Source organism: Nerophis ophidion, linkage group LG15 (genome assembly GCF_033978795.1).
Source record: "Nerophis ophidion isolate RoL-2023_Sa linkage group LG15, RoL_Noph_v1.0, whole genome shotgun sequence".
Taxonomy (NCBI): Eukaryota; Metazoa; Chordata; class Actinopteri; order Syngnathiformes; family Syngnathidae; genus Nerophis; species Nerophis ophidion.
Window position 1 is genome coordinate 6586996 of NC_084625.1, and position 20000 is coordinate 6606995.

The 20000-nt window shown below is 46.1% G+C and overlaps 1 protein-coding gene across 2 annotated transcripts in view; it reads right to left on the reverse strand.

Annotated features, from left to right (window-relative positions):
- The window catches only part of LOC133569150 (disco-interacting protein 2 homolog C-like), a 91805-nt gene that overhangs the window by 48378 nt on the left and 23427 nt on the right, over positions 1 to 20000 (reverse strand). Inside the window, exons 3-14 of one of the 2 annotated variants that reach the window (XM_061921329.1) lie at positions 18446 to 18550; positions 18249 to 18374; positions 17908 to 18159; positions 17717 to 17839; positions 17509 to 17655; positions 9528 to 9647; positions 9263 to 9460; positions 7388 to 7479; positions 7121 to 7231; positions 3461 to 3584; positions 772 to 881; positions 600 to 702 (exon numbers count right to left, since the gene is read on the reverse strand). In XM_061921329.1, the coding sequence (XP_061777313.1) occupies positions 600 to 702; positions 772 to 881; positions 3461 to 3584; positions 7121 to 7231; positions 7388 to 7479; positions 9263 to 9460; positions 9528 to 9647; positions 17509 to 17655; positions 17717 to 17839; positions 17908 to 18159; positions 18249 to 18374; positions 18446 to 18550 (1611 nt within the window). Of the gene's footprint in view, positions 1 to 599; positions 703 to 771; positions 882 to 3460; positions 3585 to 7120; positions 7232 to 7387; positions 7480 to 9262; positions 9461 to 9527; positions 9648 to 17508; positions 17656 to 17716; positions 17840 to 17907; positions 18181 to 18248; positions 18375 to 18445; positions 18551 to 20000 lie in introns of both variants that reach the window. The other variant, XM_061921328.1, reaches the window with a different exon arrangement.

Genomic DNA, 20000 nt, shown 5'->3' on the forward strand with positions numbered 1-20000 from the left:
ATACCCAGTGTATTATTCATACAATAACACTTCATGGTGGCAGTGGTGGGATAAAGAGATCACCCACAGAGCAGAACGGGAGGAGGAGTTGTCCGAGGATAATTCTGTCGTCGCCCGCACGTGAGGAGCCGAGCCAACTGATAGCAGCGGTCTGATAGCAGTTTTCTAAACTGGACTTTCAATCGAAGCAGGAGGTAATACAGGAAGATCTCCATCGAGACAGAGAGACTTTTAAAACTGAAGAAAGATAAGGAAGACTTACAAGTTATCGATGCTTTTGATCAGAAAGAGCTGACATGGACTTCGTTTATAAGTAAAGGGAAGACCATAATAACATTTTTTTTAATTAAATGTGCTTTTCATGATGGTATCCTTACATCACACTCAAATTTCTACTACATGCCTTTGGTAAGCGCCGGAGTGAGAAGAGGTTTTAAATTAATTAGCGCCCCGGCGGAAATTCAGGGAAATACGGTATTTGTTGTAATTATTAATGAATGTATATGAAATTAAAAAGAAAGAAAACAAAGTGAATGATTATTCTTCTAAAATAGTTTGTTGTTGTTATTTTTCTCACGCTGGTGGCGCTGTGTGCTCACCTTCTGTGTAGCAGCAGGACTGGGTGAGGGCCTGGCAGTGTGTGAGCAAGGCCACCCTGGTTACCGTGACGCCCAGCACGCTGCCGTCTTTGCACGTTTTGTACTGCGGGAAGACACCATTTGGATCAGATAGCGCGTCCTTGGCATCGAACGCCGACACCTTTGCTCTCACCTCGATGTAGGCGGTGTCGTTGTTGGCGTCCTTGATGTGAGGGAACCAGTCCCGTGGCGGCTTGGACAGGTGTTTGGACTCGGTGACAAACCAAAGCAGTTTGGGCCAACCTGCACACGGAGAAAAGTGCGCTATTAATGCTAACATGTACAGTGGGGTAAACAAGTATTTAGTCAGCCACCGTTTGTGCAAGTTCTCCCACTTAAAATGATGACAGAGGTCTGTAATTTTCATCGTAGGTACACTTCAACTGTGAGAGACAGTGTCATAACTAGGCTTGGACATGGATGGTGTGTGCTCCTTCCATGCAGCGGGATTACAGGACGAGCCAGGCGTGAATTCAGGTACATGTTTTTTTTATTTAAACACTATAATCAAACTAAGGGCGCTCACAAGGAGGTATAAAACTTGGCTACAAAATATAAACAGGAAACAAAAACACTTGCTCGATTGGCATGAATGAACTATGAACAGAAACAGCACGATGGCATGACTATATACAAACAAAACAAAACTAGCACTGTGGCATGAATACATAAACTTACTCGGCATGAAACTGCCCTCGGTAATGGCACTGCGGGCTATAGAGCGTTTTCCGTTCGGGCTCCAGTACTCTGGAATGCCCTCCCGGCAACAGTTCGAGATGCCACCTCAGTAGAAGCATTTAAGTGAAGTGAATTAGTGAAGTGAATTATATTTATATAGCGCTTTTCTCTAGTGACTCAAAGCGCTTTACATAGTGAAACCCAATATCTAAGTTACATTTAAACCAGTGTGGGTGGCACTGGGAGCAGGTGGGTAAAGTGTCTTGCCCAAGGACACAACGGCAGTGACTAGGATGGCAGAAGCGGGGATCGAACCTGCAACCCTCAAGTTGCTGGCACGGCCGCTCTACCAACCGAGCTAAACCGCCCCACCTTAAAGTCTCACCTTAAAACTCATCTGTATACTCTAGCCTTTAAATAGACCTCCTTTTTAGACCAGTTGAACTGCCGCTTCTTTTCTATCTCCTATGTCCCCCCCTCCCTTGTGGAGGGGGTCCGGTCCGATGACCATGGATGAAGTACTGGCTGTCCGGAGTCGAGACCCAGGATGGACCGCTCGCCTGTGTATCGGTTGGGGACATCTCTACGCTGCTGATCCGCCTCCGCTTGAGATGGTTTCCTGTGGACGGGACTCTCGCTGCTGTCTTGGATCCGCTTTGAACTGAACTCTCGCGGCTGTGTTGGAGCCACTATGGATTGAACTTTCACAGTATCATGTTAGACCCGCTCGACATCCATTGCTTTCGGTCCCCTAGAGGGGGGGGTGGTTGCCCACATCTGTGGTCCTCTCCAAGGTTTCTCATAGTCAGCATTGTCACTGGTGTCCCACTGGATGTGAATTCTCCCTGCCCACTGGGTGTGAGTTTTCCTTGCCCTTTTGTGGGTTCTTCTGAGGATGTCGTAGTCGTAATGATTTGTGCAGTCCTTTGAGACATTTGTGATTTGGGGCTATATAAATAAACATTGATTGATTGATTGATTGATGAAACTATGGACGAGGACGTGAAGGTTTGAACAGCATGGGAAGGGTGCGTGCGAGTGTGAAGATCCCAGAATGATGAATAGAAAGAAAATTACTTAAATACTGGCTGTGATAATCAGGAACAGGTGCGGGACTGAGGGCAGGGGCGTGACAAGGTGGGAACTAATATGTTGGCATGGAAACAAACAAAACCAGGAAGTGCAAAACGTGACTGAATGTCCAAAATCAAAAACATAACATGACAAAACAAAACATGATCCATAGGTGTGACAGATAGAATGTGAAAAAAAAAATCCAGGAATTCACATTGCAGGAATTTTAAATAATTTATTTGTAAATTATGTTGGAAAATAAGTATTTGGTCAACCATTCAAAGCTCTCACTGATGGAAGGAGGTTTAGGCTCAAAATCTCACGATACATGGCCCCATTCATTCTTTCCTTAACACAGATCAATCGTCCTGTCCCCTTGGCAGAAAAACAGCCCCAAAGAATGATGTTTCCACCCCCATTCTTCACAGTAGGTATGGTGTTCTTGGGATGCAACTCAGTATTCTTCTTCCTCCAAACACGACCAGTTGAGTTTATACCAAAATGGATACATGGATGATACAGCAGAGGATTGGGAGAATGTCATGTGGTCAGATGAAACCAAAATAGAACTTTTTGGTATAAACTCAACTCGTCGTGTTTGGAGGAAGAAGAATACTGATTTGCATCCCAAGAACACCACACCTACTGTGAAGCATGGGGGTGGAAACATCATGCTTTGGGGCTGTTTTTCTGCTAAGGGGACAGGACGATTGATCCGTGTTAAGGAAAGAATGAATGGGGCCATGTATCGTGAGATTTTGAGCCAAAACATCCTTCCATCAGTGAGAGCTTTGAATGGTTGACCAAATACTTATTTTCCACCATAATTTACAAATAAATTCTTTAAAATTCCTACAATGTGAATTCCTGGATTTTTTTTCCCATTCTGTCTCTCACAGTTGAAGTGTACCTACGATGAAAATTACAGACCTCTGTCATCATTTTAATTGGGAGATCTTGCACAATCGCTGGCTGACTAAAAACTTTTTTGCCCCACTGTAGCAACCGACCAATCGGATCGTCCGCTGACCCCTCCCTCCTCCCCCCGTGATGGATGACGCTTTGCTCACCTTTAAACTGCGGGATCTCTCCTGTAGCACTCTTGGGCAGACCCTTATGGCAGGCGTCGCTGGTCAGCGCCACGGTGACGCCGCAGCTCCCCAGCAGAAATCCAATCTGCTGACTGCCGGCGTCCTATTGGAGGACACGGGAGACGGGTTGGCTTTGTCGTAAATCACCGGCGTCCATTAACCGCACTTCGCCATAAACATGTCACCAAGCGATAAAGCTGAAAGACGGGCCTCATGCCCCTCCTCCTCCCCTCTTATTTCATCTTTTTTTTCATTCACTTTGTCTTCCGGAACAAAAGTCTTCAATGTTTTCCTACAAAAGTCTTCAATGTTTTCCTAGCCCAGGACCCTCAAATTGATGGAGAGAGCGAGCAGGGCCCCCTTACTTAAATATCTTGTATGATAAAGGTACCTTCTTGTTGTTGTGCAGTACTCACCGTATTCAAATAGGAGCAATATTAAACTGCTAATTGCTAGCTGGCAACTGGCGTGCAAATTGCTAGTTGTCAACTAGTGCACTAATCACTAGCTGACAACCAACGTGCTAATCACTAGCTGGCAGCTGGCTCGTTAGTTGTTAGTTAGCAACTATTGTGCTAATTGCTAGCCGACAACCAGCGCATTGATCGCTAGCTGACAACTAGAGTGTGAATCTTTAACTGACAGCTAGGGTGCTAATCGCTAGCTGGAAACTAGGGCACTAATCGTTAGCTGACAACATGGGCATTAATCACTAACTGGAAACTAGAGCGCTAATTGTTAGCTGACATCTAGAGTGCCAATCATTAGCTGACAACTAGAGCGCTATTCGCTAGCTGACTACTAGGGAAGTAATCGCTAGCTGCCAACTAAAACACTAATCGCTAGCTGAAAACTAGGGCACTAATCACTGGCTGACAACTAGAGTACTAATCGTTAGCTGACAACTAAGGCACTAATCGTTACCTGGCAACTAGGGCACTAATCACTAGCTGGCAAATAGGGCACTAATGGCTAGCTGACAACAAGGGCACTCATCGTTAGCTGGCAACTAGGGCACTAATCACTAGCTGGCAAATAGGGCACTAATGGCTAGCTGACAACAAGGGCACTCATCGTTAGCTGGCAACTAGGGCACTAATCGCTAGCTCGCAACTAGGGCACTAATCATTAGCTAAAAACTAGGGCACTAATTGTTAGCTGGCAACTAGAGCACTAATCATTAGCTAAAAACTAGGGCACTAATTGTTAGCTGGCAACTAGGGCACTAATCACTAGCTGAATACCAGAGCACATTTTTCCCCTCTCAAGGAATCAAAGTACTATCTATCTAGTACTATATCTATCTAATGGTTAGCTGACATCTTGGGCTTCAATTGCTTGCTGGAAACTAGAGCGCTAACTGTTAGCTGACATCTAGAGCGCTAATCGCTAGCTGACAACCAGGGAACTAATCGCTAGCTGGCAACTAAAACACTAATCGCAAGCTGACAATTTGGGCATTAATTGCTAGCTGGAAAATAGAGCGCTAATCATTAGCTGGCATTTAGAGCACTAATCGTTAACTGGCATCTACAGAGCTAATAGTTAGCTGGCATGTAGAGCGCCATTTGCTAGCTGACAACTACAGCACAAATCTTTAGCTGACAACTTGGGCGGTAGTCCCTATCTGACAACTACAGAGGTAATCGCTAGCGGGAAATGAGAGCACTGATCGCCAGTTGGCATCTAGAGCGCTGATCGCTTGCTTACAACAATACCAACTTTATTCATAAAGCCCTTTAAAAACAACCACAGTTGAAAATCAAAGGGTTGAACCAACCAGCACGCTAATTGCTATCTGACAACTAGCGCGGTAATCGCTAGCTGGCAACGAGAGCGCCAATTGCTAGCTGGCCGCTAGAGCTAGAATTACTAGCGGGCAACAAGGGAGTTAATAGCTAGAATGCTAATCATTAGCTGGCAACTAGAGCGCGAATCGCTAGCTTGAATACTTTCCATCCATTCATTTTTTACTGCTTATCCCTTTTGGGGTCAAAGGGGGTGCTGGGACCTATCTCAGCTGCATTATGGCGGAAGGCGGGGTACACACTGGACAAGTCGCCACCTTATCACAGGGCCAACACAGAACGACAGACAACATTCACACACTAGGGACCATTTAGTGTTGCCAATCGACCTATCAAGAAAATAATAAACTAAGCATTTATTCACGTTATCCATCCATCACTTTTCTTCAGCTTATCCGAGGTCGGGTGGCGGGGGCAGCAGCCTAAGCAGAGAAGCCCAGACTTTCCTCTCCCCAGCCACTTCGCCCAGCTCTTCCCGGGGGATCCCGAGGCGTTCCCAGGCCAGCCGGGAGACGCAGTCTTTCCAACGTATCCTGGGTCTTCCCCGTGGCCTCCTACCAGTTGGACGTGCCCTAAACACCTCCCTAGGGAGGCGTTCGGGTGGCATCCTGACCAGATGCCCGAACCACCTCATCTGGATCTCTAAGGGAGAGCCCCGCCAAACTAATTTGGGCCGCTTGTACCCATGATCTTGTCCTTTCAGTCATAACCCAAAGCTCATGACCATAGGTGAGGATGGGAACGTATATCGATCGGTAAATTGAGAGCTTTGCCTTCCGGCTCAGCTCCTTCTTCACCACAACGGATCGATACAACGTCCGCATTACTGAAGACGCCGCACCGATCTGCCTGTCGATCTCACAATCCACTCTTCCCTCACTCGTGAACAAGACTCCTAGGTACTTGAACTCCTCCACTTGGGGCAGGGTCTCCTCCTTCCCTGTGGAGATGGCACTCCACCCTTTTCCGGGCGGGAACCACGGACTTGGAGGTGCTTGCTCACGTCAAATGTTATTAAAATTAAAGTTTAAGTACCACTGATAGTCACACACTGCGATGAGATGGCGACTTGTCCAGGGGTGTACACCGCCTTCCGCTTGATTGCAGCTGAGATAGGCACCAGCGACCCCAAAGGGAATAAGCGGTAGAAATGGATGGATGGATGATAGTCACACACACACACACACACACACTAGGTGTGGTGAAATTAACCTCTGCATTTGACCTATTCCCTTGTTCCACCCCTTGGGAGGTGAGGGGAGCAGTGAGCAGCAGCGATGGCCGCACTCGGGATTCATTTTTGGTGATTTAACCCCCAATTCCAACCCTTGATGCTGAGTGCCAAGAAGGGAGATAATGGCTCCCATTTTCATAGGTTTGAACTCACAACCTACCGATCCCAGGGCGGACGTTCTAACCACAAGATCACATGAACATGTGTTCTTGTGTTACACATGAACATACATGACTCAATGTTCATGTGTTTTTAAAGAAATTGGTGGAATTTAAAAAAATAAATACTAAATTGAAGGACCCCCCCCTGCAGTACCTCTGCGGACCCCTAGAGGTTGTGGACCCCTTGTTGAAGACCTCTGTTCGAGAACAGACATTAAACATGTCACATGACCACGTTTAAAAAAAAAAAGAACAACCTTCTGCCTGCACTGCTGTCCGAATTTCGTTTTTTGTTAATTAAACACAGCGAGCTGTTTCTCCATCTGTGACGCTCACGGGACGCCGCCAGCCTGTTATCGCACGGCCGCCGTGACGACGCACAGAGGGGAGGGGCTTCTCACCGAACGAGGTCTGTCATGCAGGGGTCACGGCATACCTTGCGGCTGAGGGGCACCTCTATGGGAACCGGGACCACCTCGGCCAGCAGGCAGCCATAGAAGGCCACCACGAAGGCCACGGGGTCGTTGTTGGGGAACACCAGCGCCACCTGGGGGTGAGACCACGGCAAAAAGAATGATAACAAAACAACGCTGCTCTCGTTTATGTTATAAAAACAGACAAGCGGGGAGGATTTTTAGCGTTAGCTGCAGGGACTCTGCGAGATCATGTGACCGGAGGGGCATGGGGGCGGGGCCTGACTCACCCTGTCGCCGGGTCGCACCATGGGCTCCTGCTTGCTGCCCAGCTTGTGCAGGATGTTGTAGGCCAGCTTGATGCTGCGAGACCACAGCTTGCCTGCGCACACACACACACACACACACACACACACACACACAGGTTATCATTTGGAATGGGGACCAAGTTTTTGATCATGACTTGTGGGGACCACCCTCTCTACAGGTTGTGGAGGCATATAAAAAAAAAGAGGTAAAATAGCCACTGCCCAGTTAGCTCATACACGTCTTTAAATCTCTGGATTGATGAAGTAATTAATTTTTTTTTGTCCCCATACCGTCAGAGGTCCCCTAAAGGTGACTGTGTAAACGAAGCGATGTCCCCATTAAGTAAGCATCGACAGAACACACACACACACACACACACACACACACACACACACACGCACACACACACACACACACACTAAGTTTAGTAGATCATGACTTGTGGGGACCACCCTTTCTACAGGTTGTGGAAGCATAAAAAAAATTGGTAAAATGACCACTGCCTAGTTAGCTCATACACGTCTTTAAATCTCTGGATTGATGAAGTAGTTAATTTTTTTTTTTGTCCCCATACCGTCAGAGGTCCCCTAAGGGTGACTGTGTAAACAAAGCGATGTCCCCATTAAGTAAGCATCGACAGAAAACACACACACACACACACACACACACACACACACACACACACACACACACACACACACACACACACACACACACACACACACACACACACACACACACAAAGTTTAGATCATGACTTGTGGGGACCACCCTTTCTACAGGTAGTGGAGGCATAAAAAAAATTGGTAAAATGTCCACTGCCCAGTTAGCTCATACACGTCTTTAAATCTCTGGATTGATGAAGTAGTTAATTTTTTTTTTTGTCCCCATACCGTCAGAGCTCCCCTAGGGGTGACTGTGTAAACGAAGCGATGTCCCCATTAAGTAAGCATCGACAGAAAACACACACACACACACACACACCAAGTTTTTGATCATGACTTGTGGGGACCACCCTTTCTACAGGTAGTGGAGGCATAAAAAAAATTGGTAAAATGTCCACTGCCCAGTTAGCTCATACACGTCTTTAAATCTCTGGATTGATGAAGTAGTTAATTTTTTTTTTTGTCCCCATACCGTCAGAGCTCCCCTAGGGGTGACTGTGTAAACGAAGCGATGTCCCCATTAAGTAAGCATCGACAGAAAACACACACACACACACACACACCAAGTTTTTGATCATGACTTGTGGGGACCACCCTTTCTACAAGTTGTGGAGGCTTAAAAAAAATGAGGTAAATAGCCACTGCCCAGTTAACTCATACAAGTCTTTAAATCTCTGGATTTATGAATTAATTTGTTTTTGTCCCCATACCGTCAGAGGTCCCCTAAAGGTGACTGTGTAAACGAAGCGATGTCCCCATTAAGTAAGCATCGACAGTACACACACACACACACACACACACACACACACTAAGTTTAGTTCATGACTTGTGGGGACCCCACTTTCTACAGGTTGTGGAAGCATAACATTTTTTTTTAAAATGACCACTGCCCAGTTAGCTCATACACGTCTTTAAATCTCTGGATTGATGAAGTAATTAATTTTTTTTTGTCCCCATACCGTCAGAGGTCCCCTAAGGGTGACTGTGTAAACGAAGTGATGTCCCCATTAAGTAAGCATTGCCAGAACACACACACACACACACATATATTTTGAAGGCACACAAAGCGGGTGGTAAACTCCATCTAAGGCTAAATACCGGCACGAGACCGATAGAGGACAAGTACCTCAAGGGAAAGTTGAAAAGAACTCCGCAGTTGTAAACATTAGGACAAAGGACACTGCTGCCTACCATAGGTGAGGACGTAGAGGGGCTTGCCCGACGTGTCCAGGCTGGTGAGGCAGGGGGCTTTCGGGGAGATGGTCCCCCAGCGTTGGAGGGCGGCTTCCAGCGACGGGGGCCAGTTGGTGACCACCCCGAGCGAGTCGCCCCGCACCGGCATCATCTCTGCCCCCTCGGGGCGAGGCTGGTTGGGGTCGGGCTGTTGGACTGGACATGAAGAGACGGACCGTGAGCGCGGGGAGAGCGGAAGACTTCCCGGCCGGCGGCGTCGAACCTTCGAGGAGTTCATCGAAGTCGTCGACGAAGAACTCTCGCAGCGGCGGCCGGCGAGGTTGTTTGAGCGTGTTGACGAGCTGCTGGATCTTGGCCGACACGCGGCTGCTGACCGGGACTCCTGGGAAGCAAAGCAAGGACGTCAGACATCGCTGGGATATCACTGATGTGGTTTTTTCAGGGCCGATACTGATACAGATTATTAGTCGTCAAGGAGGCCAAGAACTGAAATTCAATGTGCTGTCTTTATTTTCATGACTATTTACATAGTAGATAGTCACATCAAAACTATGAATGAACACATGTGGAGTTATGTACTTAACAAAAAAAGGTGAAATAACTGAAACCATGTTTTATATTCTAGTTTCTTCAAAATAGCCACCCTTTGCTCTGATTACCGCTTTGCACACTCTTGACATTCTCTCCATGAGCTTCAAGAAGTGGTCACCTGTAATGGCTTTCACTTCACAGGTGTGCTTGAAGCTCATCGAGAGAATGCCAAGAGTGTGCGAAAAAGTTGTACTGCCTTGCAATGTTCGAAAACAATTAAGGTACTTATATAGACATTTAGAAAATATTTCTGTGTAGGGCTGGGCGATATACTCGATATATCGTGGGTTTGTCTCAGTGCGATATAGAAAATGACTATCGTGATATTCGAGTATACGTTCTCACAGGCGTTTCTCACTCTTTCTTGTCTCTCCTTCTCAGAGAGACATAAAACCAGCACACCCCCTTACATACGTCATATACGTATACGCCCTAACGGAGCAGAGAGTAGCGGCGTGATTAACGTCAGCTCTCCCGTCCAAAGGCAAAACCTAGTAACTCACTTCTAGCTGATTTTGAGAAAACAAAGGAAAACCAATCTATCTTGATGCTGTCTTACAAAGATCTACAAAGTCAATCAATCAATGTTTACTTATATAGCCCTAAATCACTAGTGTCTCAAAGGGGTGCACAAACCACTACGACATCCTCGGTAAGTCCACATAAGGGCAAGGAAAACTCACACCCAGTGGGACGTCGGTGACAATGATGACTATGAGAACCTTGGAGAGGACGGAAGCAATGGATGTCAAGCGGGTCCAACATGATACTGTGAAAGTTCAATCCATAATGGATCCAACACAGTCGCGAGAGTCCAGTCCAAAGCGGATCCAACACAGCAGCGAGAGTCCCGCTCACAGCGGAGCCAGCAGGAAACCATCCCAAGCGGTCATCAAACGTATAGATGTTTTCTTGAGCTTTCATTTTCTCGCCGATCGAGCCATGGATTGAATCCGCTCTCATGAACGTGTGCACTTTCTCCAGATATTTTATCACAATCTATGGTGGGCCCCATTCTGCGTTTGCACATTGGGCAAGAGCCGTGTACAGCGTCCAGTTTTTATTTTGACCTTCACAGTTATCTGCCCAAAAGAGTATGCAAGTGGAAGAATCAAGAACAATACATGCTTGCAACGTCCTGGGCCAATCTTCCAAATATCCCCTCGTGCCATAATATCACATAATCAGGTTGACCGTCGGCCCCCATTGGTGCAAATGTCTCATTAAAGACAATAAGGCGACTGACAAAGAAGCTCCGATTGGTCCCTTGAGATACTAGGTTTTTCTGGTTGTATCTACGCGGTTATGTGGTAGTTGCTAGGTCCTGCCATGCGCGTAACAGCTTACTTACGGAACAAATTACAATATCGCATACACTAATGTAAAGCATATCAAATAGGAACTCCAAAATTATTATCAGCTCAGTTTTGACCAAAATTTAGTTACTGGGTTTTGCCTTTGGACGGGAGAGCTGTGGTGCGAGTGGTAATAAGAAAGGTGTGAATTTGGTGACGAATGAAGGAAGACTTCATTCCCAAGAAAAACAGCAGAGGGTCCATCGTTTGGCGGTGGTTTGGCTTCAAGCGGGAAGATGTCGAACAGACAACCTTGATTTGTCAAGTGTGGGGCAAAAGCGTTGCTACAAATTGTAGCATTACTGCTAATATGTAGCATCATTTGATGCTACATATTAGCACTAACCCCTCTGCCACGGTGGAAGAGGGGTTAGTGTGTCTGCCTCACAATACGACGTTCCTACAGTCCTGGGTTCAAATCCAGGCTCGGGATCTTTCTGTGTGGAGTTTGCATGTTCTCCCCGTGAATGCGTGGGTTCCCTCCCACCTCCAAAGACATGCACCTGGGGATAGGTTGATTGGCAACACTAAATTGGCCCTAGTGTGTGAATGTGAGTGTGAATGTTGTCTGTCTTTCTGTGTTGGCCCTGCGATGAGGTGGCGACTTGTCCAGGGTGTACCCTGTCTTTCGCCCGATTGTAGCTGAGATAGGCACCAGCGCCCCCCACGACCCCGAAAGGGAATAAGCGGTAGAAAATGGCATTTGAAAAGTCACATGTTAGAGAATGAAGAGCATTTGAAACTCCGCATGTCAACATCTCCATTCGGTGCCACACCCACAAAATGCCAAGGCAACCATTTCCAGATCAACACCGTATGAAAAAAATAATCAACAACAAAAAGAGATAATGTCTGAAGGGACCTTCCACATAGCGAAGGACGAACACGATTTGATTTCCTATTATGCAGCTCATTTTTATTTGAAAGTTATTGAAATATCTTGTGTGACATCATGCACAAAAGTGCACCTTATTTGTTTTAAACTATTGTAGTGGCGTTCTGTACAAAAAGTGCACTTTAATTTAGTGTTGTTTTGATATGTCATCTTAGTGACATCATGCACAAAAGTGCACTCATAGCTTGTTATAAAATGTCTCTGACAATCTTGCACTTCCATGAATGTTCGTGCCACTGCTTAAAGGGGAACATCATCACAATTTCAAAAGGGTTAAAAACAATTAAAATCAGTTCCCAGTGAACTGTTGTATTTTTTGAAGTTTTTTTTTAAATTTATTTTACCAGTCCCCGAATATCCCTAAAAAAAGCTATAAAGTGCTTGATTTTCGCTATTTGCGATGCGACTATCCATTTCCCTGTGACGTCACACAGTGCTGCCAATGTAAACAAACAATGGCGAATACCACAGCAAGATATAGTGACATTAGCTCGGATTCAGACTCGGATTTCAGCGACTTAAGCGATTCAACAGATTACGCATGTATTGAAACAGATGGTTGGAGTATGAAAATATTGAAGAAGAAACTGAAGCTATTGAGCGAATAGCTATTGACGCTATTAATAGCTGCGTTAGCATCGCCGGTAAAATGTGTGGACCAAACGATCAGGACTTTCGCATCTTTTGACACTGGAGCAACTTAAATCCGTCGATTGATAAGTGTTTGTTTCGCATTAAATGTGGGTGGAAGGAAACGTAATATAGTTGCAAATGTCCATACATCTCTGTGCCATGTCTGCTTTAGCACCGCCGGTAAATAGCATTTTAGCATCGATTAGCATAGCATGTTAGCATCGATTAGTTGGCAGTCAACATCAACAAAACTCACCTTTGTGATTTAGTTGACTTTATCGTTGCAAATGCATCTGCAGGTTATCCATACATCTCTGTGCCATGTCTGCTTTAGCACCGCCGGTAAATAGCATGTTAGCGTTGATTAGCGTAGCATGTTAGCATCGATTAGCTGGCAGTCACGCCGTAACCAAATATGTCTGATTAGCACATAAGTCAACATCAACAAAACTCTCCTTTGTGATTTCGTTGAATTTATCGTTGCAAATGCATCTGCAGGTTATCCATACATCTCTGTGCCATGTCTGCCTTAGCATCGCCGGTCAAATGTGGAGACACTTTGGTACATTCAATGGAGGTCTGGCGGCAGACACTTTGGCATCTTCGGGCCAGTGGTGCAACTTGAATCCCTCCCTGTTAGTGTTGTTACACCCTCCGACAACACACCGGCGAGGCATGATGTCTCCAAGGTTCCAAAAAATAGTCGAAAAAACGGAAAATAACAGAGCTGAGACCCGGTGTTTGTAATGTGTTGAAAATGAAAATGGTGGGTGTATTACCTCGGCGACGTCACATTCGGACGTCATCGCAAAAAGAGCCATAAACAGAAAGGCGTTTAATTCGCCAAAATTCACCCATTTAGAGTTCGGAAATCGGTTAAAAAAATATATGGTCTTTTTTCTGCACCATCAAGGTATATATTGACGCTTACATAGGTCTGGTGATAATGTTCCCCTTTAAGGACTGTTTAATAAATACACTTTTGGTCAATTGACTTAGTTGTGATTTCCTTCTCTGCATGAAAGTTTAAAAGTAGCATATATTAATGCAGTATGAAGAAGAATGTTTTAATGTAGACACATAGAATCATCATACTGCTGTGATTATATGCATCAAGTGTTCATTCAAGGCTAAGGCAAAATATGGAGATATATATGGTGTATCGTGACATGGCCTAAAAATATCGAGATATTAAAAAAAGGCTATATCGCCCAGCCCTACGTAAATAACTGATTCCACAACATAAATATCTGCTGCTTGTAGTCCGGTGCAGCTAATATATGGAGAAAAAAATTAAAATTGAGTAGATGAGGGTTATGTCCTTGTGCACTCTATAAAGTACGCTAAATACATACTCAGTGGCCTAGTGGTTAGAGTGTCCGCCCTGGGATCGGTAGGTTGTGGGTTCAAACCCCGGCCGAGTCATACCAAAGACTATAAAAATGGGAGCCATTACCTCCCAGCTTGGCACTCAGCATCAAGGGTTGGAATTGGGGTTAAATCACCAAAAATGATTCCCGGGCGCAGCACTGCTGCTGCTCAATGCTCCCCTCACCTCCCAGGGGGTGAACAAGGGGATGGTCAAATGCAGAGGAAAAATGTCACCACACTTAGTGTGTGTGTGACAATCATTGCTACTTTAACTTGTATCTGTTAATGTAGTTCTAGTAGTGGAGAAAAGGAGAGGGTTCCTGGTTCAATCCCCACCTTCTACCATCCTAGTCATGTCCGTTGTGTCCTTGAGCAAGACACTTCACCCTTGCTCCTGATGGGTCCTGGTTAGCGCCTTGCATGGCAGCTCCTGCCATCAGTGAGTGAATGTGTGTGTGAATGGGTGAATGTGGAAATAATTTCAAAGCGCTTTGAGTTCCTTAAAAAAAAAAAGGGTAGAAAAGCGCTATACAAGTACAACTCATTTACCATTCTGTTGTAGTTGTAAAAAAAAAAATAAAAAAGTTGGTTACTGCCAAAGGGGTTAGTGCGTCTGCCTCACAATACAAAGGTCCTGCAGTCCTGGGTTCAAATCCAGGCTTGGGATCTTTCTGTGTGGAGTTTGCATGTTCTCCCCGTGACTGCGTGGGTTCCTTCCGGGTACTCCGGCTTCCTCCCACCTCCAAAGACATGCACCTGGGGATAGGTTGATTGGCAACACTAAATTGGCCCAAGTGTGTGAATGTGAGTGTGAATGTTGTCTGTCTATCTGTGTTGGCCCTGCGATGAGATGGCGACTTGTCCAGGGTGTACCCTGCCTTCCGCCCGATTGTAGCTGAGATAAGCGCCAGCGCCCCCCACAACCCCAAAAGGGAATAAGCGGTAGAAAAAATGGATGCTGCCAAATAACACCAATAATTTGCCGGGCCGATAATCGGTGGGAACAACCTGCAAATGTGACTTTTAGGACTTGCCCCTGCTTATTTCAGCAAGACATTGTCAAGCCACATTCAGCACGTGTTACAACAGCGTGGCTTCGTAAAAAAAAAAAGAGTGCGGGTACTTTCCTGGCCCGCCTGCAGTCCAGACCTGTCTCCCATGGAAAATGTGTGGCGCATTATGAAGTGTAAAATACGACAGCGAAGACCCCGGACTGTTGAACCACTGAAGCTCAACATCAGGGGTCGGGAACCTTTTTGGCTGAGGGAGCCATGAAGGCCAAATATTTTAAAAACGTATTTCCATGAGAGCCATATTATATTTAGGTAATACTTTGATATGGGGAACATATTCACCATTAATTATTTGCTTATTAACATGCAAATTCTTAACATATTGGCTCTTAATTAGTCATTTTTAAGTACTTATTGATGCCTTTTTCTGCATGGCCTTATTTTACAAGCAGTAAGCCATTAACTAAGAGTCTTTCCTTATAACCTCAGAATTATTGCTTATTAGTAACCCTAACCCTTATAAGGTCCCCTAGTGTCCTAATAACTCTTAATTAAGTATTTCTTACTTAGAATATGTTCCCCATACTAAAGTGTTACCAATATTTTTTAACACTGAATACAACTAAATGTGCGCATTTTTAAGTTAGACTAACATTTTTAGAGTATAACAAGTCTCTTATTCTTTTTAATAACATTGTTATTCTGAAGCTAACAAATAATAAATGAAATACTTCTTACCATTAATGCGACTTCTTGGATTGATGGAATAAAATGCATGAGAATGTTTTTAATTTTGAACATTATTTTTAACCCTGTGATTACCAGCGGAATCATTTATTACTTATCATGTTAAGCAATGTCAGCTAAGATTTATCTGAGAGCCAGATGCAGTCATCAAAAGAGCCACATCTGGCTCTAGAGCCGCAGGTTCCCTACCCCTGCTCTACATAAAACAAGAACGGGAAAGAATTCCACATTCAAAGCTTCAACAATTAGTTTCCTCAGTTCCCAAACGTTTATGGAGTGTTGTTAAAAGAAAAGGTTGGATCATATATTGTTTTGGTGTTTCCTCTTTGTTTTTGGACTCTTCTGATCCCTGGTTTGGCTCTTCCTTATTTGCTTAGTTGCCATGGTTTCTCATTTGTTCCACCTGATCTTGTGTTTGACACGCATCTGTGGTAATTGTTTACTTCCTTATTTAAGCCTGTCTACTCCCCTCATGGGCTTCACGGTGGCAGAGGGGTTAGTGCGTCTGCCTCACAATACGAAGGTCCTGCAGTCCTGGGTTCAAATCCAGGCTCGGGATCTTTCTGTGTGGAGTTTGCATGTTCTCCCCGTGACTGCGTGGGTTCCCTCCGGGTACTCCGGCTTCCTCCCACTTCCAAAGACATGCACCTGGGGATAGGCTCCACCCACCTCCAAAGACATGCACCTGGGATAGGCTCCTCCCACCTCCAAAGACATGCACCTGGGGATAGGCTCCTCCCACCTCCAAAGACATGCACCTGGGGATAGGCTCCTCCCACCTCCAAAGACATGCACCTGGGGATAGGTTGATTGGCAACACTAAATGGTCCCTAGTGTGTGAATGTTGTCTGTCTATCTGTGTTGGCCCTGCGATGAGGTGGCGACTTGTCCAGGATGTACCCCGCCTTTCACCCGATTGTAGCTGAGATAGGCGCCAGCGCCCCCCGCGACCCCGAAAGGGAATAAGCGGTAGAAAATGGATGGATGGATACTCCTCTCATTCAGTGTGGATCTTTTGTTTGCGGTAAGCAACATTCATGAGGCGTCTTTGTATCTTTGCTAAGTGGCTCCTTAGCTTCCCGTGCGCTCGGCATGTCATTTTTGGACTCTTTGATTCCGTGCTAAGCGAGAGATTTAGCTTCCCGTGCGTTTGGCACGCTTTTCTTTTGCCTGTTTCTTTACCAGTGTTATTTTGTTTTTGTATATTAAACCAAGCTCTTACTTACTATTCCTGTCCTTCTGGACTTCGTGCATGTTGGGGTGACAAAAGGCACATCAATATGCGCCACGCTCGTGACAAAAGGTGATGTAACACAGTGGTGAACATGCCCTTTCCCAACTACTTTGGCACGTGTTGCAGACATGAAATTCTAAAGTTAATTATTATTTGCAAAAAAAAATAAAGTTTATGAGTTTGAACATCAAATATGTTGTCTTTGTAGTGCATTCAACTGAATATGGGTTGAAAAGGATTTGCTAATCATTGTATTCCGTTTATATTTACATCTAACACAATTTCCCAACTCATATGGAAACGGGGTTTTTATATTTACATTTGTTGTCCTACCGAGACATGAATGAACCCTGAAGTCCAATCCTTGTCCGTGACAGTTCTCTCTAATTCTAGCTTCCTCTTACCGTCGCCCGTCTCCATGCGCTCCGCGTTGCCGTACTTCTGCGTGTTCCTGGCGATGGTCCCCATGTTGGACATGTGATGGCGCTCCGTGTGAGAGTGGGGCGAGTCCGACGAGTAGCCCGTGACGTCCGGGGGCCCCGAGTGATTTTCTGGAAGGACGACACGTTGTGAGTCGTGGTCAGGACTTGAGCGTCCGGCGGGCGTCAGTACCGTCCGACTCCAGCGGGGGCGGCCACAGCATGTCCGAGCCAAACTCGCAGGACCGCCGCAGAGATCCTCCGTTCTCAGCAACGCTCAGCGCTCCTTTTCTCTTCAGAGACAGGTGGCCGATGCCTACACATCAACACAGGCGGGTGAGGTGAGCCCTGGGCGCCGTGTGGGAGGCGGCGGCGGCGTCCTACCGTGGTGTGACGGCGCCAGGTGCGACTGGCCCAGGTGCGTGTGCGCCAGGTGGGCCAGGTGCGATATGTGCGTGTGCGCCAGCGAGTCGGCCAGCCGCCCGGCGTTGCCGCTCCCGCCGCTTTGCGTGGACGACGACGACGAGGAGGTGGAGCCCAGGTGGGCGGGGCCCAGCTGGGAGGGGCGGCCCATCCAGGACATGCCCGACATGTCGTCGCCCGGCCCCGCCTCCTCCTCGGAGCCCGACGAGGAGTCTGAGCACAGGGGCGACAGGCCTAGTGAGGGTCAGTATCATGTTAGGGTCCACGGGTCATGTGATGTGGGCGTGGTCACGTGTGGTCACCTGGTGGCGTGTACGCATCCATGGAGGTCTGCACCACTAAAGATCGTCTCTTGGAGGGCATGGGCACCGCCACCTTCCTCTCCACGTGTCGCGCCAGCATGGCTTGGACCGCCTCCGTGTGGACATCTAGAACACAAAGACACACGTCACCGTCCGGGCGCTCACGCCGTCCCCCCGGTGGGCGCCACCCCCTTTACCTGAGCGGTAGCGTTCATCTCTCGTGCCCGATGTTCGCCGGCGGTGGAAGCGGCTGGCGGACGGCGGGCCGAGCGGGCCCCGGTGAGACATCGGACCTTCCATACCTGCGGACACGAGCATGCGCGTGGACACCAGCACGCACAAACACGCACAAGCAGATCGACGACGCAAAAAGCAGAAAAATAAAAAAAAACAGAAGTGAAGATGATGGCAGAAAAAAAAAAAAACGTATTTCCTTGAATTGCCGCCAGGGCGCTAATTAATTTAAAACCTTTTTTCACTCCTGCGCTTACCAAAGGCATGCGGTAAAAGTAAGCATGCCCTAATTATTTTAGAACTTCTTCTCACTCCGGCGCTTACCAAAGGCATGTGGTAAAAGTAAGCATGCGCTAATTATTTTAAAACCTCTTCTCACTCCTGCGCTTACCAAAGGCATGCGGTAAAAGTAAGCATGCCCTAATTATTTTAAAACATCTTCTCACTCCGGCACTTACCAAAGGCATGTGGTAAAAGTAAGCATGTGCTAATTATTTTAAAACCTCTTCTCACTCCTGCGCTTACCAAAGGCATGCGGTAAAAGTAAGCATGCGCTAATTATTTTAAAACCTCTTCTCACTCCTGCGCTTACCAAAGGCATGCGGTAAAAGTAAGCATGTCCTAATTATTTTAAAACATCTTCTCACTCCGGCACTTACCAAAGGCATGTGGTAAAAGTAAGCATGTGCTAATTATTTTAAAACCTCTTCTCACTCCTGCGCTTACCAAAGGCATGCGGTAAAAGTAAGCATGCGCTAATTATTTTAAAACCTCTTCTCACTCCGGCACTTACCAAAGGCATGTGGTAAAAGTAAGCATGTGCTAATTATTTTAAAACCTCTTCTCACTCCTGCGCTTACCAAAGGCATGCGGTAAAAGTAAGCATGCCCTAATTATTTTAGAACTTCTTCTCACTCCGGCGCTTACCAAAGGCATGTGGTAAAAGTAAGCATGCGCTAATTATTTTAAAACCTCTTCTCACTCCTGCGCTTACCAAAGGCATGCGGTAAAAGTAAGCATGCCCTAATTATTTTAAAACATCTTCTCACTCCGGCACTTACCAAAGGCATGTGGTAAAAGTAAGCATGTGCTAATTATTTTAAAACCTCTTCTCACTCCTGCGCTTACCAAAGGCATGCGGTAAAAGTAAGCATGCGCTAATTATTTTCAAACCTCTTCTCACTCCGGCGCTTACCAAAGGCATGCGGGAAAAGTAAGCATGCCCTAATTATTTTAAAACATCTTCTCACTCCGGCACTTACCAAAGGCATGTGGTAAAAGTAAGCATGTGCTAATTATTTTAAAACCTCTTCTCACTCCTGCGCTTACCAAAGGCATGCGGTAAAAGTAAGCATGCGCTAATTATTTTCAAACCTCTTCTCACTCCGGCGCTTACCAAAGGCATGCGGTAAAAGTAAGCATGCCCTAATTATTTTAGAACTTCTTCTCACTCCGGCGCTTACCAAAGGCATGCGGTAAAAGTAAGCATGCGCTAATTATTTTAAAACCTCTTCTCAC